Consider the following 26,171-nt stretch of genomic DNA (forward strand, 5'->3'; position numbering starts at 1 on the left):
CCATCAATGAGCTTGCTGCACCTTTCTACTGGCAATTTGGTCCACCCTTCAGTAGCAAACTGCTCTAATGCTTAAATGCTTGAGGGGTGCCCTCCACCAAGTGCTGTTTTCACCTCTCGCCATAGGTTTTGGATGAGATTCATATGTAGTCTCTACTGGCCACTCCAGAATCTCTTCTTGAACCATTCCAGGATACTTTTGATGCATGTTTGGGGTTGTTGTCCTGCTGGAAGACCCACAACCTTCAACAGAGACAGAGATTGAAACCCACTTAAACAAGCCTAAATCCTGAGGGAAAAAGTATTTGGCAATACAAATCAGTACTGTGTTTACAGATGACCAAATGAAGCATTTAATGAAAAGAACACCCACCCTACAATCAGACGGGGGAGGTTTGATAATGCTGCGAAGTTGTTTTACTTGTATGAACATAACATTCAACAACTGAGACATAAACAGAACAATTTCCACAGACATGTGACTAACAGAAATTGAATAATGCGTCCCGGAAATTGAATAATGCGTCCCTGAACAAAGGGGGGGGGGGGGGGGGTCAAAATCAAAAATGTCATTATCTGGTGTGGCCACCAGCTGCATTATGTACTGCAGTGCATCTCCTCCTCATGGACTGCACCAGATTTGCCAGTTCTTGCTGTGAGATGTTACCCCTCTCTTCCACCAAGGCACCTGCAAGTTCCCAGACATTTCTGGGGGGAATGGCCCTAGCGCTCACCCTCCGATTCAACAGGTCCCAGACGTGCTCAATGGGATAGAGATCCGGGCTCTTCGCTGGCCATGGCAGAACACTGACATTCCTGTCTTGCAGGAAATCACGCAGAGAACGAGCAGTATGGCTTGTGGCATTGTCATGCTGGAGGGTCATATCAGGATGAGCCTGCAGGAAGGGTACCACATGAGGGAGGAGGATGTCTTCCCTGTAACGTACAGCGTTGAGATTGCCTGCAATGACAACAAGCTCAGTCCGATGATGCTGTGACACACCGTCCCAGACCATGACGGACCCTCCACCTCCAAATCGATCCCGCTCCAGAGTACAGGCCTCGGTGTAACGCTCATTCCTTCGACGATAAACACGAATCCGACCATCACCCCTGGTCAGACAAAACCGTGACTTGTCAGTGAAGAGCACTTTTTGCCAGTCCTGTCTGGTCCAGCGACGGTGGGTTTGTGCCCATAGGCGATGTTGCCGGTGATGTCTGGTGAGGACCTGCCTTACAACAGGCCTACAAGCCCTCAGTCCAGCCTCTCTCAGCCTATTGCAGACAGTCTGAGCACTGATGGAGGGATTGTGCGTTCCTGGTGTAACTCGGGCAGTTGTTGTTGCCATCCTGTACATGTCCCACAGTTGTGATGTTCGGATATACCGATCCTGTGCAGGTGTTGTTACATGTGGTCGGCCACTGCGAGGACGATCAGCTGTCCATCCTGTCTCCCTGTAGCTCTGTCTTAGGCGTCTCACAGTGCAGACATTGCAATTTATTGCCCTGGCCACATCTGCAGTCCTATAGCATGTTCACGCAGATGAGCAGGGACCCTGGGCATCTTTCTTTTGGTGTTTTTTAGAGTCAGTAGAAAGGCCTCTTTAGTGTCCTAAGTTTTCATAACTGTAACCTTAATTGCCTACCGTCTGTAAGCTGTTAGTGTCTTAACGACTGTTCCACAGGTGCATGTTCATTAATTGTTTATGGTTCATTAAAACAAACATGGGAAACAATGTTTAAACCCTTTACAATGAAGATCTGTTTAGTTATTTGGATTTTTATGAATTATCTTTGAAAGACAGGGTCCTGAAAAAGGGACTTTTTGTTGTTGCACATTATGTTCAGTACATTATGGATAAAATGGCAGCTGAAAGAACGTGTGGCGATGTACAGAATGGATGAACACTAAAAGAAATGACTTGTTATCGTGGAGATAATTAAGCAACAAGGCACGAGGGGGTGTGGTATATGGCCAATACACCACGGCTAAGGACTGTTCATAAGCACGACACAACGCGGCCGTATACCACAAACCCCCAAGGTGCCTTACTGCTATCAAACTGGTTACCAATGTAATTAGAGCACTAAAAATAAATGTTTTGTCATATCTGTGGTATACGGTCTGATATACCACGGCTGTCAGCCAAATCAGCATTCAGGGCTCGAACCATCCAGTTTATAATACCTGGTATGTTAGTCACTGATATCTAGATGAACAGACATGTAAATAGACAGAGTCTCTCCATAGCCCTCAGTCCACCTAGAACCCTGGCGTCTTGTCAACATCAGTTAGTCTATAGAGAATCACTCTGGATTTATCTTGCCATACTGTTAATAAAGCAGTCCTCAATTGTAAGAGATATTAAGAGAATTAGGCTACACCCATTGCAGGGAACTTGTTTTATACACTACACAGTAGATCTGATTCTGCATGGGTAAGCATCATATCAGGTGCCTTGTCGGAGTAATATGATACAAGCAGTGGAGGCTCCTCAGAGGAGGAAGGGGAGGACCATCCTACTCAGTGAATTTCAGAAAACAAATAGTTCAACATTTAAAAAGTAAACCTTTTTAGATTAAAGTTTAGTAAATATATTCACGTCACCAAATAATTTATTAAAACACCGTTTTGCAATGAAGGTCTACAGTAACCTCAACAGCACTCTGTAGGGTAGCACCATGGTGTAGCTGGAGGACAGATAGCTTCTGTCCTCCTCTGGGTACATTGACTTCAATACCTAGGAGGCTCATGGTTCTCACCCCCTTCCATAGACTTACACAGTAATATGACGACTTCCAGAGGATGTCCTCCAACCTAATCAGAGCTCTTGCAGCATAAACTGACATGTTGTCCAACCGATCAGAGAATTAATGTAGTACTGAAAGCATAAACTACAGCTAGCATAAAATGTAAGTAGTTGACGCAGAGGGAAAGACAGTTTGTTTTGAATAATGTATTTCTTAAATTAAGGATAAGCAGCAGAGAGAAAGCTAGCTAGCTATTGTCATTGTATTTTTTTCACTTAGCTAATGCAGCGAGATAATTTAGCCTACTCAAACAGAGGAACGCTTATGTTAGCTAGCTGGCTAAGGCTATCCAACACTGGAACTCTTCCAAGCAAGATAAGCTTCCAGTATAAATGTATTGCGTAGAGGGCCCGTCGGTGTAACTGCTAACTGTACACTGCTGGTTTACTAACGTGTTACTTATAGTAGCCATGTTGACTATGTTTGTGAATAGGGTGAAATTGACAACAATGTAGGCTGTGTGTGTAGTGGTTATGTGGTATAAAGGTTTGGCTTGGGAAAATAAAATTCCGCCTGGTCACAGACAGCTGCACTGAAGTCCACAAACGAAGGGTAAAGGTGAGAGGAGGAGAGCGTGTAGATTCAAGTAGGAATTATATACTGCTCAAAATAAATAAAGGGAACACTTAAACAACACATCCTAGATCTGAATGAAAGAAATAATCTTATTAAATACTTTTTTCTTTACATAGTTGAATGTGCTGACAACAAAATCACACAAAAATAATCAATATAAATCAAATTTATCAACCCATGGAGGTCTGGATTTGGAGTCACACTCAAAATTAAAGTGGAAAACGACACTACAGGCTGATCCAACTTTGATGCAATGTCCTTAAAACATGTCAAAATGAGGCTCAGTAGTGTGTGTGGCCTCCACATGCCTGTATGACCTCCCTACAACGCCTGGGCATGCTCCTGATGAGGTGGCGGATGGTCTCCTGAGGGATCTCCTCCCAGACCTGGACTAAAGCATCCGCCAACTCCTGGACAGTCTGTGGTGCAACGTGGCGTTGGTGGATGGAGCGAGACATGATGTCCCAGATGTGCTCAATTGGATTCAGGTCTGGGGAACGGGCAGGCCAGTCCATAACATCAATGCCTTCCTCTTGCAGGAACTACTGACACACTCCAGCCACATGAGGTCTAGCATTGTCTTGCATTAGGAGGAACCCAGGGCCAACCGCACCAGCATATGGTCTCACAAGGGGTCTGAGGATCTCATCTCGGTACCTAATGGCAGTCAGGCTACCTCTGGCGAGCACATGGAGGGCTGTGCGGCCCCCCAAAGAAATGCCACCCCACACCTTGACTGACCCGCCAAACCGGTCATGCTGGAGGATGTTGCAGGCAGCAGAACATTCTCCACGGCGTCTCCAGACTCTGTCACGTCTGTCACGTGCTCAGTGTGAACCTGCTTTCATCTGTGAAGAGCACAGGGCGCCAGTGGCGAATTTGCCAATCTTGGTGTTCTCTGGCAAATGCCAAATGTCCTGCACAGTGTTGGGCTGTAAGCACAACCCCCACCTGTGGACGTCGGGCCCTCATACCACCCTCATGGAGTCTGTTTCTGACCGTTTGAGCAGACACATGCACATTTGTGGCCTGCTGGAGGTCATTTTGCAGGGCTCTGGCAGTGCTTCTCCTGCTCCTCCTTGCACAAAGGCGGAGGTAGCGGTCCTGCTGCTGGGTTGTTGCCCTCCTACGGCCTCCTCCACGTCTCCTGATGTACTGGCCTGTCTCCTGGTAGCGCCTCCATGCTCTGGACACTACGCTGACAGACACAGCAAACCTTCTTGCCACAGCTCGCATTGATGTGCCATCCTGGATAAGCTGCACTACCTGAGCCACTTGTGTGGGTTGTAGACTCCGTCTCATGCTACCACTAGAGTGAAAGCACCGCCAGCATTCAAAAGTGACCAAAACATCAGCCAGGAAGCATAGGAACTGAGAAGTGGTCTGTGGTCCCCACCTGCAGAACCACTCCTTTATTGGGGGTGTCTTGCTAATTGCCTATAATTTCTACCTGTTGTCTATTCCATTTGCACAACAGCATGTGAAATGTATTGTCAATCAGGGTTGCTTCCTAAGTGGACAGTTTGATTTCACAGAAGTGTGATTGACTTGGAGTTACATTGTGTTGTTTAAGTGTTCCCTTTATTTTTTTGAGTAGTGTACAACAAGCAAAGTGATGATGCTGTTTGTATGTGGCTGCTATAAAAGTGAACTGTGTGTGCAGGTGATCAGGGGTGTATTCTTTCCACTGATTGCTTCCGTTTAAGAAACATTTTTCAACAAACGGAACAAAAACGGGGATAAACCTGACCAATAGAAACTCTCGTATGCAACTGTTTGAACTAATGATTACAACCTTGATCAGGCACCAACCGCTACCAGATACAAGCTGCCTTCAATACAACCTGTCTATTCTGTCGTATATTAATATTATTCTATTCTAGAGCTGTGCTGCCACCTAGTGGAGCAGACCTGAAACAACTCAAAAAGGTGAGCTTGGAAGAGAGGGAGGAGCAGAGGAATGGAGGTTAGACATTTACATTTGAGTCATTTAGCAGACGCTCTTAAATTGATTTACAGGAGCAAATTAGGGTTAAGTGCCTTGCTCAAGGGCGCAGACAGATTTTTCCCGTAGTCGGCTTGAGGATGACTGGCTGAATGTTCTTAGCTGCTAGGCTACCTTACGCCCTTAGCTATTGACTCAAGAAGTAGCATTGATTAGATAACATGAGTTAAAAACAATTAAAAGGCTACATAATACCAAATAAAGCACATTTTACACCATGATAACTGTCTCATATGTTTTATATGGAAGCTGTGACAAATGTCCCACTTTCCAACATGTCAGAAAGAGGGGAAGCTTGTATCCACCAACATTTTTCAAACTTTTTAAAAAGGAAATGAAAACCCTCTCTTTTAACAGACTTTAAAACTTAGCGTGGTCATTAAAATAACTTAAAAAGCATCTCTCGCCAATATTGGCCATGAATGTTGAGTTGTTTGACAAATAAAATGTGTTCAGGCTTGCAATGGCATAGAAACGTAAAGTCATGGTCGTCTGATGCCAATGGCATAGAAACGTAAAGTTATGGTCGTCTGATGCCAATGGCATAGAAACGTAAAGTCATGGTCTTCTGATGCCACTGGCATAGAAACGTAAAGTCATGGTCGTCTGATGCCAATGGCATAGAAACGTAAAGTTATGGACTTCTGATGCCAATGGCATAGAAACGTAAAGTTATGGTCGTCTGATGCCAATGGCATAGAAACGTAAAGTCATGGTCGTCTGATGCCAATGGCATAGAAACGTAAAGTCATGGTTGTCTGATGCCAATGGCATAGAAACGTAAAGTTATGGACTTCTGATGCCAATGGCATAGAAACGTAAAGTCATGGTCTTCTGATGCCAATGGCATAGAAACGTAAAGTCATGGTCGTCTGATGCCAATGGCATAGAAACGTAAAGTCATGGTCTTCTGATGCCAATGGCATAGAAACGTAAAGTCATGGTCTTCTGATGCCAATGGCATAGAAACGTAATGTCATGGACTTCTGATGCCAATGGCATAGAAACGTAATGTCATGGTCTTCTGATGCCAATGGCATAGAAACGTAAAGTCATGGACTTCTGATGCCAATGGTATCGACTTGACACAGCAGTCATGAAAATGACTATTTTCACCAAAAATCCCTTTACTGCCAGTCTTAACTGATTGTAACCCTTAAATAATCATCTCTAATGGAGCGATGATAAGGCTTAAACAATGTGCTTGATTCCAATAAGTAACTCTACTGTAATGCCAAAACAGCAGTACTAAATAATGAACAGAATATTATTTCTCAGGTTGTTCCTGATTGCGCTTAGGGCCATCACTGCTATCAAAAACATTACTGAGGATGTATTTGAAAAAAGCAGCCGCATTTAACCACATTATGTCAGTCTGATAAGGATTCTTCTTTTATGATTCTTCTACTAATATTGTTCTGTTGATAAGTTTGCCAAGTCGTCATAGAAACAGACTAACTCTGAGGACATATTTGTGCTTAGAAATCCAACGTGTACATTATAATAGGAATTTGGTGAAATTCAAAACCGGGGAAAATGCATTCATCTTCTCAGTCTATCAGTGGGAGGAGACCGCGGTGACATCCCCTTCAGCCGGTGCTGCTGTCCGATTGGTTGGGCCAGGGCTCCGAGCTTCGTCTACTGAAGGTGGGCCTCCACATGCTCCAGGGGTTGTAGGAGGGGCTCAGCTGCGTGGTGGAGGGCTTTGTTGGGGCCGGGAGCGGGGTTCCACTGTCAGTGCTACCCATCAGATCGGTCAGGGGGGAGGCAGAGGAAGGAGAGAAGGAGTGTAGGGGGGAGTCAGAGGGGGGGCTGGTGGACCAGATGGAGGGGCTGAATGGAGGGCTGGAGCCCCACATGCTACTGCTGCCCAGGATGGACTGGATGAGAGAGGAGAGAGAGAGGCTGACCGTTAGGGACCTGGACTACTAGTACAGTCTGATGTCTTTGTGGAACAGACGTTAAAAAGGTCCAATGCAGCCAGTTTTATCTCAATATCAAATCATTTCTGGGTAACAATTAAACACACAGTGATTGTTTTAAATTAAAATGGTCAAAAAGACAAAATATCTTCTGAGTAAAGAGCAATTTCTCAAGGAAGAATTTAGCTGGGACTGTCTGGGAGTGGTCCGAGTAGGGAGGGGAAAATTGAAAATGAGCTGTTATTGGCAGAGAGGTTTAGAACTCTTTCTTATTGGTCTATTAACTAATTTACCACATGGCGATGTCACCATGGAAGGCAAAAACTCCCTCCTACCAAAACAGCCTGAAATTTCAGGCCTTCTTTTCTAACAGCTTTACACAAAAAAAGTACATTAACATAATCTTCACAATTACACAGTATTGTGAAACAATTAAAAATGTGATTTTCTGTTTTCACTAGGCCTTTAACTAAATGAAGAGTGTGACTCCAACACTGAAGATATTTCTGGTGCCATGTAAACGTCCCAAATCACACCCCGTTTCACCTGGGAAATTGCCTGCGTCTCTCCTGACAGCCATTTTACACTATAGATACTTTCGCATTCCAATGTGGCTCTGGTCAAAAGTAGTGCACTACATGGAATACTGTAGGGTGTCAGGAGAGACGCAGGTCATTTGACATAAGTATGGAGCAGTGAAAGAGGTCTTACCGTGGTGGGGGTAGCAGGGGAGCTGGAGCTGGGCTGGATGGGCCAGGGCTGTAGAGGCTGCAGGGACTCGTTTGGCCAGACAGACGGGGTGGTATGTCTGAACTCAGGCCAACTCTGCTGGGGCTCCATAGCACTCCTCCCCGAGGTCATCCCACTGAACACTACACAGCACAGTCAAACATCAACTGGTTTCCATATACACTGAGTGTACAAAACATTAGGAACACCTTCCTAATATTGAGTTGCAACCCCTTTTGCCTTCGGAACAGCCGCAATTCGTCGGGGAATGGACTACATGCTGCTGAAAGCATTCCACAGGGGTGCTGGCCCATGTTGAATCCAATGCTTCCCACAGTTGTGTCAAGTTAGCTGGATGTCCTTTGGGTGGTGGACCATTCTTGATACACAGGGAAACTGTTGAGCGTGAAAAAAAAACCCAGCAGCGTTGCAGTTTTTGACACACTCAAACCGGTGTCCGGGTAAGTACTACCATACCCTTTTGAAAAGGCACTTACAGTGCCTTCAGAAAGTATTCATACCCTTTCTTATTCCACATTTTGTTGTGTTACAGCCTGAATTCAAAAATGGATAAAATGTATTTTCTTTCTTACCCATCTACACACAATGGTTGTAGAAATGTTTGCAAATATACTGAAAATGAATTTACATTCCGGGGTATGAATACATACGTATTCACACCCGAGTCAATACAAGTTAGAATCACCTTAGGCAGCAATTACAGCTGTGAGTCTTTCTGGGTACGTTTCTAAGAGCATTGCACACCTGAATTGTACAATATTTGCCCATTATTCTTGAAAAAAAAATATTCAAGCTCTGTCAAATTGGTTGTTGATCATTGCTAGACAACCATTTTCAATACTTGTGATAGATTTTCTGGCAGATTTAAGTCAAAATTGTAACTCGGCCACTCAGGAACATTCCAGTGTAGATGTGTCCTTGTGGTTATGGTTATTGTCCTGCTGAAAGGTGAGTTAATCTCCCAGTGTCTGGTTTTCCTTTAGGATATCGCCTGTGCTTACCTCCATTATGTAAAAAAAATTATATTGAAAAACTCCCCAGTTACAAGCATACCCATAACACGATGCAGCCGCCACAATGCTTGAAAATGGTGGTACTCAGTAATGTGTTTTATTGGATTTGCCCCTAAAAATAACACTTTGTATTCAGGACAAAAAGTTAATTGCTTTGCCAAATGTTTTGGAATATTTTTGATTCTGTACAGGCTTCCTTCTTTTCACTCTGCCAATTAGGTTAATATTGTGGAGTAACTACAATGTTGATCCATCCTCAAGTTCTCGCCTATCACAGCCATTAAACTCTGTAACTGTTTTAAAGTCACCATTGGCATCATGGTGAAATCCCTGAGCGGTTTCCTCCTTCTTCGGCAACTGAGTTAGGAAGGAGGCCTGTATCTTTGTAGTGACTGGATGTATTGATACACCATCCAAAGTGTAAGTAATAACTTCACCATGCTCAAAGGGATATTCAATTCACTGCTCGACTGACGGACCTTACAGAAAATTGTGTGGGGTACAGAGATGAGGTATTCATTATGCACACAGAGTGAGTCCATGCAATTTATTGTGACTTAATAAAATATTTATATTGAAAAACATAATTCCACTCACTAAGGGGAATTGTGTGTAGGCCAGTGACCAAAAAATACATTTTAAATTCAGGCTGTAAGAACATAATTTGAAAGAAATACAAGTAGTGAATACTTTCTGAAGGCACTGTGAAACTTATGTCTTGTCCGTTCACCCTCTGAATGGCACACTTACACAATCCATGTCCTAATTGTCTCCAGGCTTAAAAATCCCTTCTTTAACCGGTCTCCTCCCCTTCATCTACACTGACTGAAGTGGATTTAACAGGTGACATCAATAAGGGATCATAGACTGACCAGGTGAAAGCTATGTCATGGAAAGTTCCTAATGTTTTGTACACTCAGTGTAATTCATTTAACAGCCTCGTCTAGGGCCATGTTTTTCCTGGACGGTCACATGTCCATGAAAGACTCAGGGATCTACACCATGTAACAGATCACAACACATTATTCCATGCGATCTTATCTCAAAAGATGCTCAAGAGAGTGTACAGAGTGCAGGTGTTATTGTGTCCCAGTTAGACATATTCATGCATTTCACAAGCTATTCTGGCTGCTTTTTCTAACTGCTTACCTCCAGACAGGTTGAAGGTGTTGCTGGGTCCGAAGGCTGAGAAGGAGTTGACAGAGTTGAGGCTGGGTCTCCTGCCGTTCCCTACAGGGCTCCACAACCCCGAGCTGTCTGATCCATCACTCTCTACAGAGGAGAGGTGTTGGAGGACATCTCTGTCTCTGCTCCCCACAGCTGCCTTCGCTGCACTGCACCCTGGTGGTCGGAGGAGAGAACAGCAGGAGGTTAGCACAACGGCTACAGGAGGGGACACATTGAGCCTCTTCATTCACCCCCTAGCCAAACCCCTTCCCCCTGATAGGACTGGATAGGTAGATGTGATATGGTAAGAACTCCACCTTGGAGGTGTGTCTCTGTTAACCTGTTTAGGATAGGGGGCAGTATTTTCACGGCCGGATAAAAAAACGTACCCGATTTAATCTGCTTATTACTCCTGCCCAGAAACTAGAATATGCATATAATTATTTGATTTGGATAGAAAACACCCTAAAGTTTCTAAAACTGTTTGAATGGTGTCTGTGAGTATAACAGAACTCATATGGCAGGCCAAAACCTGAGAAGGTTCTATATGGGAAGTGCCCTGTCTGACCATTTCTTGTCCTTCTATAGCCTCTTTATCAAAAATAGAGGATCTCTGCTGTAACGTGACATTTTCTAAGGCTCTCAGAAGGCGCCAGAACGTTGAATGATAACTCTGCAGTCCCTGGGCGAAAAACAATAGGGGTTTTGGAAAGTGGTCGTTCTGACAACAATGACACTGGTGCGCGCATGCATGTGAAGACTCCATTTTCTATTTTCAGTGTTTGAACGAAAACAAGGTCTCCCGGTTGGAATATTATCGCTATTTTACGAGAAAAATCGCATAAAAATTGATTTTAAACAGCATTTGACATGCTTCGAAGTACGGTAATGGAATATTTTGACATTTTTTGTCACGATACGCGCCGGCGCGTCACCCTTCGGATAGTGTCTTGAACGCAAGAACAAAACGCAGCTATTTGGATACAACTATGGATTATTTGGAACCAAAACAACATTGAGTGTAAACTAGAAGTCCTGGGAGTGCATTCTGACGAAGAACAGCAAAGGTAATCCAATTTTTCTTATAGTAAAGCTGAGTTTGGTGAGTGCCAAACTTGGTGGGTGTCAAAATAGCTAGCCATGATGGCCGGGCTATCTACTCAGAATATTGCAAAATGTGCTTTCACCGAAAAGCTATTTTAAAATCGGACACCGCGATTGCATAAAGGAGTTCTTTATCTATAATTCTTAAATTAATTATGTTTTTTGTAAACGTTTATCGTGAGTAATTTAGTAAATTCACCAGAAGTTTTCGGTGGGTATGCTAGTTCTGAACGTCACATGCTAATGTAAAAAGCTGGTTTTTGATATAAATATGAACTTGATTGAACAAAACATGCATGTATTGTATAACATAATGTCCTAGGAGTGTCATCTGATGAAGATCATCAAAGGTTAGTGCTGCATTTAGCTGTGGTTTTTGTGACATTATATGCTAGCTTGAAAAATGGGTGTGTGAGTATTTCTGGCTGGGTACTCTCCTGACAAAATTGAATGTTTTGCTTTCGTTGTAAAGCCTTTTTGAAATCGGACAATGTGGTTAGATAAAGGAGAGTCTTGTCTTTAAAATGATGTAAAATAGTCATATGTTTGAAAAATATAAGTTTTTGGATTTCTGAGGTATTTGTAATTAGCGCCACGCTCTATCATTGGATATTGGCGAGGCGTTCCGCTAGCGGAACATCTAGATGTAAGTTAACAACAGCTGGTGCACGATCTGTTATAGTAAAGGGACACTTCGGGATTTTGGAAAGGAGGCCCTTTCTCTACTTCCCCAGAGTCAAATGAACACGCGGATACCATTTTTATGTCTATGCCAGGGTTTCCGTTAGCCGGTAATAGCAGACTGTTGGCCGATATATATATTTTTTAAAGCCTATAGATAAAACTGGTGCCAAGAAGAAAAAAATCCCATTGCGAAATAATGCTTTTTAGCCTAAATACATTTGACTGGTCATGCTTATCAGTCTATAGGTTAATTTGCATAATTTTGTGGAATTCAATTGCCGTGTGTTACGGTATATTTGTTATGCATCTTATTTGTCACGCGTACATTATACAGATACAGAGCCTTTGAGAGGAACATATGTCAGATGCTGCAGCATCTCAAACGGCAACGGAAGGCAGGCTTCATCAGCGCGTCACACACCACTTTGCAATGAGCTGAAGGCAGTATGCATTTTGAAAACGTACTTCATTGTTTGAAACCTGAATGTTTTAATACATATGAGGCATGTCTTACCTTGCATCAGAGTAATCCATTAGATCTCCTCTCTTTCTACATTTCTAACGGGCATTTTCTTCTCGCATGTGCGGTGCCCTTTCGGCAACAGTGTTTTGTATGAATTTGGGCTCTATTGTCCCACAACTGTCACAGAGTCTGTATGGAATAGGCTATTTCTTTCTCAACAAGCTGACCAATAGAATAGGTCAACTGTTCTACTATTGGGGGATAGTACATTGACATAGGCTAGTGATTTTGCTGTTAAGTACTCGTCTTGTTGGCTTATTCAAAAATCTTCAAAGTGCATATCAGAATTTGGTAAGAAGGACCGCAAATTGTTGCATCTTCGACATGCATGTTCTGTTAATATGAATGATCAAAATCTAAATGTAATTTCTATCATTCTGAACACCGTGGGTGGACACCCTAATCAGGTTATGCACCCAATGCATATGCGTCCGGTAAATTTCTTAAAATGTCCGGTAAATTGAAATGTCGACGTCAAACGTCCGGTGCAACATTTTCCTGAGGGAAATCCTGGTCTCTGTGTCCAGTATGAAGGGAGTTAGCATTGGCTCACGAAACTACGTCTAACTAGCATTATCACAATGACGAAGTATATGGGTATCTACTAACATGCTAGCAGAGACATAAAAATGGTGTCTACGAGTTCATCTGACTCTGGGGAAGTAGATAAAGAGCCTCATTGCCAAAATCCCAAAGTAACCCTTGAAGGAAGTCTTGAGGTTCTGCTCGCTTCAGAATACCTCATGAGCTGTAGACCATACTATTTACCAAGAGTGTTTTCATTTACGTTTTTCATAGCTGTCTATTTACCGCCACAAACCGATGCTGGCACTAAGACCACACTCAACGAGCTGTATAGGGCCATAAACAAACAAGAAAATGCTCATCCAGAAGCGGTGCTCCTAGTGGCCAGTGATTTTAATGCAGGAAAACTGAAATCAGTCTTACCTAATTTCTACCAGCATGTCACCTGTGCAACTTGAGGCAAAACAACTCTAGATCACCTTTACTCCACACACAGAAATGCATATAAATCTCTCCTCTGCCTCCATTCGGCAAATCTGACCATAACTCTATCCTCTTGCTTCCTGCTTACAAGCTAAAACTCAAACAGGAAGTGCAGTGACATGCTCAATACATAAGTAGTGCGATGAAGCGGATGCTAAACTACAGGACTGTTTTGCTAGCACAGACTGGAATATGTTGTTTTGGGATTCATCCGATGGCATTGAGAAATTAAACATCAATCAACGGCGTCATTAATAAAGTGCATCGACCGCTGCTTCCCCCATAGTGACCGTACGTACATATCCCAGCCTGAAGCTATGGATTACAGGCAACGTCTGCACTGAGCTAAAGGCTAGAGCAGCTGAACACTAATCTGGACGTTTAGAAGAAATCACACTGTACTCTCCCGACTAAACATCAAAACAGGCAAAGCATCAATACAGGACTAAGATCGAACCCTACTACACCGGCTCTGACGTTCGTCAGATGTGGCAGGGCTTGCAAACTATCACAAATTACAAAAGGGGAACCCAGCCACAAGCTGCCCATTGACGCAAGCCTACCAGACGAGCTAAATGCCTTCTATGCTCGCTTCGAGGCAAGCAACACTAAACCATGCATGAGCGCACCAGCTGTTCTGGACAACTGTGTGATCACGCTTTCCATAGCTAATGTGAGTAATACCTTTAAAACAGGTTAATATTCATGGTTTCAGATGGATTACCAGGACGCGTACTCAGAGCATGCGCTAACCAGCTGGCAAGTGTCTTTAGTGAAATTTTTCAACCTCTCCCTGAACCAGTCTATAATACCTAAATGTTTCAAGCAGACCACCATAGTCCCTGTGCCCAAGAGCGCTAAGGTAACCTGTCTAAATGACTATCACCCCATAGCACTCACATCTGTAGCCATTAAATTATTTTAAAGCCATCATCCTAGACACCCTGGACCCACTCCAGTTTGCATTCTGCCCCAACAGATCCACAGATGACACAATCTCTATTCTACTCCAGACTGCCCTTTCCCACCTGGACAAGAAGAACACTTGTGAGAATGCCGTTCATTGACTACAGATCAGCGTTCAACCCCATAGTGCCTTCCAAGCTCATCACTACGATCAGAAACCTCGGACTGAACACCTCCCTCTGCAACTGGATCCTGGACTTCCTGACGGGCCGCCCCCAGGTGGTGAGGGTAGGCAACAACATATCTGTTACGCTGACCCTCAACATGGGGGCCCCTCAGGGGTGCGTGCTTAGTCCCCTCAGGGGCGCGTGCTTAGTTCCCTCCTGTACTCCCTTTTCACCCACGACTCCAACACCATCATTAAGTTTGCTGACGACACAACGGTGGTAGGTCTGATCACAGACGACTATGCCTCCATTCACATCGACGGGGCTGTAGTGGAGCGGGTTACAGCTTCAAGTTCCTCGGTTTCCACATCACCAAGGATCTACCATGGTCCACACACACCAACAGTCGAGAAAAGGGCATGCCTACGCCTCTTCCCCCTCAGAAGGCTGAAAAGATTTGTCATGGGCCCTCAGATCCTCAAAAGGTTATACAACTGCACCATTGAGAGCATCTTTACTGGCTGTATCACCGCTTGGTATGGCAACTGCTTTGCATCCGACCGCAAGGCACTACAGAGGGTAGTGCATACGGCCCATTACATCACTGGGGCCGAGCTCCCTGTCATCCAGGACCTCTATACCAGGCAGTGTCAGAGAAAAATTTACTCCACTCACCCAAGTCATAGACTGTTCTCCCTGCTACCACACGGCAAGCAGTACCGTTGCACCAAGTCTGGAACCAACAGGACCCTGAACAGCTTCTACCTCTAAGCCACAAGACTGCTAAATAGTTACCCGGACTATCTGCATTTAACCTTTTTGCACTAACTTTAACTAATCACATACGCTGCTGCTACCGTTTATTATGTGTCACTTTATTCTTAGTTATATGTACATTCCTACCTCAATTACCTAGGACCCCTGCACATTGACTCGGTACTGGTAACATGTGTATACTGCCCCGTTAATGTTACTCATTGTGTATTTATTATTACGCGTTTTATGTTTAGATTATTTCTCTATTTTCTTTCTCTCTGCGTTGTTGGGAAGGGCCCGTAAACATTTCACTGTTAGTCCACACCTGTTGTTGACAAAGCATGTGACAAATAAAATTTGATTGGCTAGATGGCCATATTGCTTAGACGCATCCGATCATCTCAATTTTACACAGATGCTGAGGGTGTAGGGGCTAGGCTGTAGGGGCTGGAGTGTAGGGGCGAGGGGTCCATTTGGGACATGAGGGAAGAAGAGGTCAGAGACAGGACATCTGACTGACCTGGGCTTTTGTCGAATCCAGCCGCCACAGCAGCGAAGGTAGGGTTCCCGTTCTGACCAGGTACGGAGACCGACTTGGTCAGCTTGTTCTTTATGCCTGATGCAGTAGACATCAGACCCACCTCGCTGGAAAACACACAGAAACAAAGATGACTTTGGTATTTAGAAATAACCACTCTGATGTAGATTACATTATTATCTTGATCTACATATATTTTGGGGTTATTCTTTTTGCATTCTTCTTTTCATCATCCCTTAGGTTGTGTATGTTTCATGTCCCTCTGGCACAGGTAACTACACAGATAGTTGTATGACTTCTAGATCAGTTGAAGATGAAGAGCTGTGCAGGTCTCTGTTGTTGTAGGTTTGTTCACCTGGTAGCAGTGTTGACCATGCCGCTATAGGAGTCATTCAGAGAGAAGCCAGACGAGGGAGGGGGAGGGGTTCCGATGGTTCTCTTTAGGAAGGGATCAGACGAGGGAGGGGGAGGGGTTCCGATGGTTCTCTTCAGGAAGGGATCAGACGAGGGAGGGGGAGGGGTTCCAATGGTTCTCTTTAGGAAGGGATCAGATGAGGGAGGTGGAGGGGTTCCAATGGTTCTCTTTAGGAAGGGATCAGACGAGGGAGGGGGAGGGGTTCCGATGGGTCTCTTCAGGAAGGGATCAGATGAGGGAGGGGGAGGGGTTTCGACGGGTCTCTTCAGGAAGGGATCAGCGTTCATGGTCTGCAGGGAGATCTGCTGGAGACTGTCCACAGCTGAGAGGAAATGGGGAGATGGATGTCATATGGTTGCCTTTATCACAATACTCAATTGGTTTGTTTTTATTTGAAAGACTGGATTGATACATGCTTGATTCAGGAAGTTAAAAAGAGTTAATATGCTAGAAGAGGTGGGGAAACAGGTTTGGAGCAGGTATGAGGGGGTTGTGGTAGTGCACTACGTAACTCACCATTGTTTGCTATGTGGAGGGGTACACAGTCCCACTCCGGGGGAGGAGAGATGTCCTTCTCCCCCTCTGAGCTGCTGCTGTTCCCCAGCTCCTGCACCACCGGTTCGTTGAACAGGAACTTAGCCAGGAGAGAGGGGCGGAAGTCTTCCAGCTTCACACGAGGCACTGGGGTTTGAGAGGAGGGAACGAGAGGGCCACTTACTAGACTCAAACATAACCCTACACAGTCCTGAAAAGGTGTCTCCCAAGTCAGTGGAAAAAAAGCAGGTAGAACCCAAACAAGACATTTGCCATGTCAATGTGAGAAAACAGAAAGGTCAGTTAGCTAGAAAGGTAGTAGCTGACCTCTTGGTTTAGGAGGTATGGGTCTTGTTATGGTAGTTGTTGTTGAGCTGCTGGCCAGGGCCTGCTGCAGCACCACCATGTTCTTGGAATTGAAGCTCTTGCGCTTGTTTTCCAGTGGGGTAACGTATGGAAGCTCCAGTGAGCTGTGGAAAAACAACATGGAATAAAGTGGTCAACGTCTGGAAGCTCAATCACGTCTGAACAACACAAAAGGAATGCTTTATATGTGAGTGCTGTCCCTCTTTCACACAAGTCAGATTATACCTGGGCTACAGAACCCAAAGATGTACAGAACTTACTAAGAGCTGAGCATGTCAGAATTTGAATTTTGTATCGAGGTCATTGAGAAGAATGTGTACAAGCCGGAATAACCAAAGAGGAACCAAACTTAAGACTCACTGTTTGTGATAGCTGCAGTTGTTTTCTAATCTTCAACTGTATCTGTAACTTCTGACAATTTGTCTTGTGTGTATTTTGTATTTTTTGGGTAATATTATGTACCGTAATTTCCGGACTATTAAGCGCACCTGAATATAAGCCGCACCCACTGAATTAAAAAAAATATATTATTTTAAACATAAATAAGCCGCACATGTCTATAAGCCGCAGGTGCCTACCGGTACATTGAAACAAATTAACTTTACACAGGCTTTAACGAAACACGGCTTGTAACAAAAATGTTTAAATTAGCAGTAAGCTTTAGTTGTCTTTTTGCACTGAGTCAATTCCTCACGCTGCTGTTTCCAACGTCTTATCATCGACTCATTAAGACCAAGCTCCCGTGCAGCAGCTCTATTTCCTTTTCCAACAGCCAGATCAATCGCCTTCAACTTGAAAGCTGCATCATATGCATTTCTCCGTGTCTTTGCCATGAGGGTGACAAAATGACTACCGTAATAAGTTTGAGAGCGCTCGATTTAATCTAAACAGTAAACAAAAAATATGTTTGACCTTAACCCGTTCGGCAATTTCATTGGTCTAATGAAAGCTTCATGCCGCCAAAAAACTGAACACGCCACAGAATGTGTTTTTTTTATTTTTTAATTGAAAGCGGGAAAAATCCATATATTAGCCGTGTCATTGTTTAAGCCGCGAGGTTCAAAGTGTGAGAAAAAAGTTGCGGCTTAAAGTCCGGAATTTACGGTACACGTTGCTATTGGCCTGTTTTGCCTTCTTACCAGGTCGCCCTCGCAAAATAGGTTTTTAACCTCAAAATGGGTCTAACCTGGTTAAATAAAGGTTAAAAATAAATAAACTAAACCCCACCTAGACTTTGCATCCATTTGGCTTTTCTCCTTTGTAATGGCTGCTGGCTTCTTGTTCTTGGACTTTGAGTGAGCTTCAGGAGTATCATATTTCTTCTTCCCTTTGTTGTCCTCCATTATGTCTGGGTTGGAGTTCTCTGTGGTGGTGGAGGAGCTGTCATCGTTGTCCTCCCTCAGTTCCTCTCCTCCCTGAGCTCTTCCCTTGTTCCTCTTCTCCCTCTCTTCCTTCTTCTTCGGGGCCTTGGCTTTGGTCTGCTGCACTTTCCCTTTGGCTGCACTGGCTGGAAGGAGGGAAGAAGATGAGACAGATTCATTACACTGTGTATACTGTGTGAACTGAATAAAATCCTGGCTAATAGGAGTGTTCGTACTGTGTAGCCCTGAATGAGTCAGTTGTTAAATAAGCATGTAATCACATTTTAAGGGCCAACCAAATTCTCAACACAAAAGCATATGTTTCTCAGGGTTAATACTAATATCCAGGTAGGTACCTTTGCCATGAACTGCATCCTGATTCCCCCCCTCCTCAGCAGACTCTGGTTTGTCCAGGTCTTTATCCATGGTCTCTACCAAGCTCACATAGTCCGAGTCCTCCGAGCTGTGCCGGCGTGGCCCATCTAGGGGACTTCTTCCTGGGGCTGAAGGGCCAGCCTGTGAGGGGTGCTGCTGGTTCTCTGGAGCTGGCTGTGGCTGCTTGGGGCTCCGGGCCTTGCGGCTGGCCTGTTGGCCAGAGGAGGGGGTGCTGTCGGAGACTTTGGAGCCTGGCTGGGAGGGGGGGATTGGGGGTTGTGTGGGGCCTCGGTTGTGGCCTCCTCTGGTGTTCCTGCTAGCAGCCCTGGAGGCAGAGCCTGGCATCCCTCGCAGGGAGTTGTGGTTGGCTTCTCCACTGTACCCATTCATACTGGGAAAGAAAATACTGAGAAGTCAGTAATTATAGAATAAAATAATATTTACATACTAAACATCTCTGATCTACTCATCAAACCATTTCAGATACTAAACGTCAACATAAGTCAGACACAGTTTACACAAAAACTTACATTTAGAAAACAAACTCACTGTGCATCGCTTTGAAGTCGTACTATTTCCCTGAGGTCAAAGGGCCTCCCTGTCTCCATGGAGGTGCTGGATGTTTCGAAACACACGCGTCTCTTGAACGGCTCCCAGATCCCCAGGGCCTCCAGATAGGCCGCTACAATCACCAGCAGAAACATAGAGCTGGGGACAACAGATAGAGGCAACATTAGATATCCTTACAGCCTTAGATACAGGGGAAATATCTGTCCAAGAAATGTAGCTAAATAAATGTATTTTGAACATGTAGAAAGGCTGATATGCCAAGATAATTCATGATATATGGGGTGCAACCTATGAGCCTAGTTCTGGATACTGAGCCGCTGAACTAATCTAGGGAACACACGGTCTAGGTGGGGTTCCGCCCATAGAATTAGAATGTGTTCTATTTGTGAGGCTCCTCCTCTCACCTCATGATGACAGAGACGATGACATAGAGCTCCAGCTCCCAGTTGGGTCTGGGGAGGACAGCAGCACAGGCGGCCAGCATGTGGTAGGGCAGAGAGGCGTTGAGGGAGAACACAAAGTAAGAGCCTCCGGTGGTGATGAACTTTAACTCCCGGATTACCCTGGAGGCTGTGAAGTCTGGCGTGAACCTGAGAGAGATGATGAGACACATCAACGGTGGTCATTTCAGTTGGTCATTGGAGGTACTAGTGATTAAACAAAGCAAGCACAAAACAATTGTAGTGATTCACGGGATATTTATCTATCGATTAACTTTAAACAGCTAGCTATAGGTTTACTTACAATATGACGATTTCTTTCGAAGCATTGGGTTTTAGTGAAAACTCTTGGCAATTAAGGACTTTAAAGCCAAATCCCTCACAGAGACGTCCGTTTATTTCAGTGGATTGAATGTTAATTTCCAGCTGTCCAGTGTTCTCTAACTTAAAGGATTTTCTCAGAGTGACGTTCGGCTCCTTAGACTTCATTTCTGAAACAAGGTTCACAAAGTTAATCAGTCACATACCTCTAACAACTTCCTCTTTCATTCATATCTATTTTTAGCTGCAGAGGGTTGTGTGTCTAGAGATCAAATATATAATTTACACAAATACACAAGCATAAACAAACTCTCAAAAGGGCTCTTCAAGACTATTCTTGGAGTTCAACCCGCCTATAAGTAATAGTTTCCTGTCTGTGGATGCAGGACATCTATAACAAACTGGATTCTAGACCACTCACTGTCTGTGCAGTCCTTCAGTAGAGACTCAGTCATCTTGAACCTGAGGAACCCCCCTGGTCCCGGGGCCTTGCCCCCTACCTTCAGCCTTTCATAGCTGCCCTGACCCTGCACCACCAGGAACTCCATCACTGTCAGGTTGTTCCTGTAGAGACAGAGAGACATACACAGTTAATCAAAAGAACAATAAACAGCAGTTTATATTTTATTCACACAAACAATATGATTCAAATTGCAATTCATTCATCCACACAACCACCAATATGGCCAAGTCAACAAATGAACTTATCGAGAAAGTTAAAAAAAACATTTAATAGTCAAAGGCTGTAAAAGATATATGGTCTGACTGCTGACTTCTCTCTGTAACCCTGTAGCTACTACAGCACCTGGGAGACTATATTCCTCTTCTGCCCGTCCTCCTCAGTCCAACAGAGATATTCATAGCTCAACGTATCAAATCAGTACCCTGCTCCCAAAGAGGTGCAGATTTTAAGAAGCAACATCAGAGCTTGCCGGAACTTCAGAGTGATCTTGACCTCAAGCAGTTAGCATAAACGGCAGGTAGCCTAGTGGTTAGAGTGTTGGGCCAGTAACCGAAAGGTTGCTAGATCGAATCCCTGAGCTGCCACGGTAAAAATCTGTCGTTCTGCCCCTGAACAAGGCAGTTAACCCACTGTTCCTAGGCCGTCATTGTAAATAAGAATTTGTTCTTCAACTGACTTGCCTAGTTAAATAAAAAAGTTAAATAAATTAAATAAACACTGTACATTAAAATGGCATACTATATAGTGCACTACATTTGACCACAACCCCATAGACCCTGGTCAAAAGTAGTGCACAATATAGGGAACAGGATGCCATTTGGGACACAAACCAGAGACTTATGTAAGTCTGTAAGTTGGTTACAGGCTATAGGGTTAACATGCCTGAGCATAAGCAGAGAGGAAACGGTGTGGTTGCTGACGGGGGAGAACTTCACACGTAACGACCTCACTTCCTCTGGCTGCAGCATTAGGTTGTAAACGTAGGGTTGTGTCGTCGAGCCCTCGGCAAAGCCTGCGCTGCCTCTGGCCACAGGCGTCTGCAAAGGGGAAGGAGAGAGTCAAGTCTCAAACGTTCATTGCGAAATGATTGTATTTGATCAACTGGCACAACACAGGACTAAAAGACAGAGCAAAGTAAACTCACATGGTTTCTGTGTACCTGAAACTCCATTGTGTCGGGGGTAAAGTGTGGGAGCCTCTCCAGGGGAAACCTGGCGTGAAAGAATAAGAAGTTAAGACCATAGAATTACTTCTAGAATTATTTTCCATTCATTCTAACTCTATGGTGGAGAAACACCATCAGTGTGACATGAAACATCTTGCCAAAAGGGGTGACAGACAAAAACACTATTAGCAAACTAAAAGTGCATATTGAAGGCTACTCACATTTGTGCCAGTTTGTGGGTGACGGCCGGGAGGTTGGGATAGAGGGCTAACGGCAGGACTTGGACATAGACAGGAACGTCAGCTGGGTTCTCCAAGACAACCTCTACCTCCTGGCAACAGAAGACTGCTGGTTAGAACAGAAGGTTCAATACAGTAGCATGTACAGGACCCCGAGTTGTTCCTGACTATGTGACCTGACCAGGAAAACTCTTGGCTCTAGTTATAGCCTTAGTTTAGAGTTGCTCTGGTCACATGGTCAGGGAACCCCCCTGGGCCTGCCAATCTATCCTGAACAAAAATCTAAACGCAAAGTGCTGGTACCATGTTTCATGAGCTGAAATACAAGATCCCAGAAATGTTCCATATGCACAAAAAGCTTATTTCTCTCAAATGTTGTCCACAAATTTGTTTACATCACTATTAGTAAGCATTTCTCCTTTGCCAAGATAATCCATGCACCTGACAGGTGTCAGATCAAGAAGCTCATTAAACAGCATGATCATTACACAGGTGCACCTTGTGCTGGGGGACAGTAAAATGTGCCGTTTTGTCACACAACGCCACAGATGTCTCAAGTTGAGGGAGCGCGCAATTAGCATCTTGACTGCAGGAATGTCTAGCAGAGCTGCTGCCAGATAATTTAATGTTCATTTCTCTACCATAAACCACCAGAATTTGGCAGTATGTCAAAACGGCCTCGCAACCGCAGACCACATGTAACCACGCTAGCCCAGGACATCCACATTCGGCTTCTTCACCTGCGGGATTGTCTGAGACCAGCCACCCGGACAGCTGATGAAACATGCGTATTTCTGTCTGTAATAAAGCCCTTCTGTGGGGAGAACGTATTGATTGGCTAGGCCTGGCTCCACTGAGGAGCCAGGCCCAGTTGTCCATTTACGTGAAATCCATAGATTATAGCCCATTTTTTTTAAATCAATTGACTGATTTCCTTATATGAACTATAACTCAGTAAAATCATTGAAATTGTTGCGTTTATATTTTTGTTCAGCATAGCATTCTAAGCTAGACATAGGAAAGATCTCAATTGCATACTTCTCGCGCCCTGTCTCCTCCTCAAAACCCATTGGAGGAGGCTTGGCTTTCTCATCCAATGGGTTTTGTGAGGACGTGAGGAGTATGCAATTGAGATCTTCACATAGAATAGAAGTTAATGAATCCGCCTCACCGATGAGCTGGTGAGGCTGGTGAGAGGGAACAGGACCTGCTGGGAAGAGTTCATGATAGAAGGCCACTTCAGCTGAGCAGACACTCTGGTCTCAATGTTCTTCTGGAGGTCAGTGTTGGCCTCAAACACCGCCTCCGCCATGTGTCCTGAACTCTCCTTCAGCACTTTCCATCGCCGACGGAGCATTTGATACAAATCTACGTCCACATCCCACATATCCTCCTGCATTGACAGCCCAGGCGGTCTGCTCTCAGCTGAAAGAAGATCAAGATGTTTTAATGAAGAACAAGTTTGGTAAGTACAGCAGCAAACTAACCAGAAACCATTAAAGAAACACGCCAACAACCAAAAATACTCACATTTCAGAACAAACGGTACTCCCACATAACAGTGGTCACCACACTGCAAGCTGGCGTCAAAATAAATCTTGGCGACCTTCGACTTGCGTTTGGGTTCCAGCTCGTCCCGGTTGTTCTTCAGTCTCCTGTAGTAGAAACGCGAGTCCTCAGTCAGAGAGTGGATCTGCTGCAGGGTCACCTTCTGAGAGAACGAGCTCACCATGCTTAGACTTTGCTGCACTACCTTACCCTGGGACGGACAGAAAACACGTAGAAAAATATTATAGAGGCAAAATACAAAAATGTTTGATAGACTCAAAACAATATAGCAATCTACGACAAGTAAAATATAGTTAGTCTAACCGGAAAAGATGGCGGGAGGACAATGTGTTTGGGATAGCTGGTCAACGTGCCCACTGCAACGACTGCTTTCACTGGTATCGTTAATATCTGTTAACAGAAGAGGAATGAAAATCACTGACAATTCTTCAACATCACACAGGAGCAATGAACAAATTAATGCATTTTATGTATTGATTTTTGTTTTTTCATGTGTGTGTGTGTCGTTTATTTAACCAGAGAAGTTACGTTGAGATTGACATCTCTATTTCAAGTGAGCCCTGGCTAAATAGAACAATTTCACAAAACTAAAATGTATATAGTTGCCGTAGCAACTCAAATAGCAGGACTTAGTGACAGTAGCACTTCGACGGGCCAGTTGACAGGTATACCTGGTAGTCTGTTGTGATGTGGATAGCTCCGTCGTAGGCCCCCTCCAGGTCTTTAGCCACCAGGGTGACCCGGAAGGCAGCGTAGTAGCCCGAGGCTAGGATCACCTGCAGGTGGAACAACAGAGCCGTTAGTCAGCCTCCTGATTTCCATCTACTTTACCTGCTGCTCTCAGACACAAGGCCACTTTGTTGGTGTTTCCTAGCAGATGAACACAGCATTCTGTAGTTATCTAAACACACCTCCTTTCTACTCCATCTGTACAGGACCATGAGAGTGCTTACATACTAAATATGTAGGGGCGGCAGGTAGCCTACTGGTTAAGAGGTTGGGCCAGTAACAGAAAGGTTGCTGGTTCGAATCCCAAACTAAGTGAAAAAAATGTGGTTGTCCCACAAAGCTATGTTAAGATGAATGCACTGAGTCACTCTGGATAACACTAAAATGTTCAAAAAATTAACTAATATTTCAAGGAAAAGAAAATGGAGAGAACATATTTCATAGCAGACTTAAATGACCTCCATTATCACCAACCAAGTACCGCTAGATTCAGCCAGTCCAGGGACAGTAGTAGTTGTGATGCTGTTACCGTTTTGTGAGGAGAAGCTGAGGCGCTGTGTAGCTCTCTGGTCTTGGTCAGCACCGTGGTTCTGTTGCCTCTCTCTATCTTCAACAGCTCCACACTCAGACTCTCTCCTGTCAGCAGCCACGGCCGGATCACCAGCTGTACGAGTGAGTGAGAAAATGACTCCTTGTCTCCTTTTCCGTCACACTAATCCAATCTGTTTTCAAACTGGTTGAGGTGAAGGAGAGATACTAGGTAGCCACCTCTAGTGAAGCATTGAAATAGTTACGCATGCATTCAAAAAGAGAGCTGTACTGCTTTATTATGGGATGTCTACAGAGCAGAGGGGTGTTGAGGGTGAGCCCACCTCGATGGGGTTGCTGTTGACAACTACAAACAAAATGCTGCTGGTGTCTGTAGCGCTGAGAACACCAAAGTCCAGGAAGTTCTCTTGCAGACTGGGCGGCAGGACAAAGGGCTGTTAGGAGGAGGGGAGAAAGAGAGGAAGGGGAAAAATGAGAGTATATTGTTATGATATGGGGGCCAGGTCAGTGTTAGGACATGCACCAACACCCTATCCAGGGTACACTTCCACACACCATTCCTCCAGGGGGCAGCAGGAACCTTGTTCAGCCAGGTTGATAAGCACATCAGGTGATCGTCAGTCAGTGTCCCAGCTTGCAAGACATGAGGCTGCTGGTTGGTTTGGTGGCCATGAGGCCTTTCGTTTTGATTTGAAATCTTTCATTTAGGTATGCCGTTCGGAATTTTCTTTTTTGCACATATTTATGTTTAGTCACCATCTGAACAAATGATAATCTGCCTGGACTGGCGACCAAGAAGTCAAGATCTAGTTATGGGTTTCGTAACAATATGCATTTGCAGGTGTTTCCCCCACAATGTACTTGAGTGTGTGCAGGATTTTATTTGTGTGTGTACACTATTTCCCCAGTGTGTGTGTGTGTGTGTGTGTGTGTGTGTGTGTGTGTGCGTGTTGCAGTACCTCCAGGAATCCAGTGTAGGCGCGGACGGGGAGGTGGAACTTGGAGGCGTTGGTGACCAGCAGGATGTTGCTGTCGATGTGATTGGAGGGCCGGACGGGCTGGAAGTGGAGGGAGAAGATGTAGCGAGACTCCTGAGGGGGGATCAACACCGGCTCACTGAAGTTCTGCACCTGAGGAGGAGAACAC

At 44.6% G+C, this 26,171-nt stretch overlaps 1 protein-coding gene across 2 annotated transcripts in view; it reads right to left on the reverse strand.

The window, feature by feature from the left end:
• Positions 1 to 5,612: 5,612 nt before the first annotated feature.
• The window catches only part of LOC115196388 (transmembrane protein 131-like), a 34,290-nt gene continuing 13,731 nt past the window's right edge, over positions 5,613 to 26,171 (reverse strand). The window contains exons 13-35 of one of the 2 annotated variants that reach the window (XM_029757173.1): positions 25,985 to 26,155; positions 25,349 to 25,459; positions 25,006 to 25,140; positions 24,419 to 24,523; positions 24,051 to 24,137; positions 23,709 to 23,937; positions 23,350 to 23,603; positions 22,161 to 22,270; positions 21,934 to 21,985; positions 21,657 to 21,811; positions 20,733 to 20,875; positions 20,295 to 20,481; positions 19,955 to 20,140; positions 19,530 to 19,688; positions 18,962 to 19,371; positions 18,472 to 18,751; positions 17,206 to 17,348; positions 16,861 to 17,025; positions 16,285 to 16,666; positions 15,912 to 16,036; positions 10,226 to 10,417; positions 8,025 to 8,185; positions 5,613 to 7,271 (exon numbers count right to left, since the gene is read on the reverse strand). In XM_029757173.1, the coding sequence (XP_029613033.1) occupies positions 6,981 to 7,271; positions 8,025 to 8,185; positions 10,226 to 10,417; positions 15,912 to 16,036; positions 16,285 to 16,666; positions 16,861 to 17,025; positions 17,206 to 17,348; positions 18,472 to 18,751; positions 18,962 to 19,371; positions 19,530 to 19,688; positions 19,955 to 20,140; positions 20,295 to 20,481; positions 20,733 to 20,875; positions 21,657 to 21,811; positions 21,934 to 21,985; positions 22,161 to 22,270; positions 23,350 to 23,603; positions 23,709 to 23,937; positions 24,051 to 24,137; positions 24,419 to 24,523; positions 25,006 to 25,140; positions 25,349 to 25,459; positions 25,985 to 26,155 (4,233 nt within the window). In that variant the 3' untranslated portion in view covers positions 5,613 to 6,980. Of the gene's footprint in view, positions 7,272 to 8,024; positions 8,186 to 10,225; positions 10,418 to 15,911; positions 16,037 to 16,284; positions 16,667 to 16,860; positions 17,026 to 17,205; positions 17,349 to 18,471; positions 18,752 to 18,961; positions 19,372 to 19,529; positions 19,689 to 19,954; positions 20,141 to 20,294; positions 20,482 to 20,732; positions 20,876 to 21,656; positions 21,812 to 21,918; positions 21,986 to 22,160; positions 22,271 to 23,349; positions 23,604 to 23,708; positions 23,938 to 24,050; positions 24,138 to 24,418; positions 24,524 to 25,005; positions 25,141 to 25,348; positions 25,460 to 25,984; positions 26,156 to 26,171 lie in introns of both variants that reach the window. The other variant, XM_029757172.1, reaches the window with a different exon arrangement.

This window comes from Salmo trutta, chromosome 6 (assembly GCF_901001165.1).
Source record: "Salmo trutta chromosome 6, fSalTru1.1, whole genome shotgun sequence".
Classification (NCBI taxonomy): Eukaryota; Metazoa; Chordata; class Actinopteri; order Salmoniformes; family Salmonidae; genus Salmo; species Salmo trutta.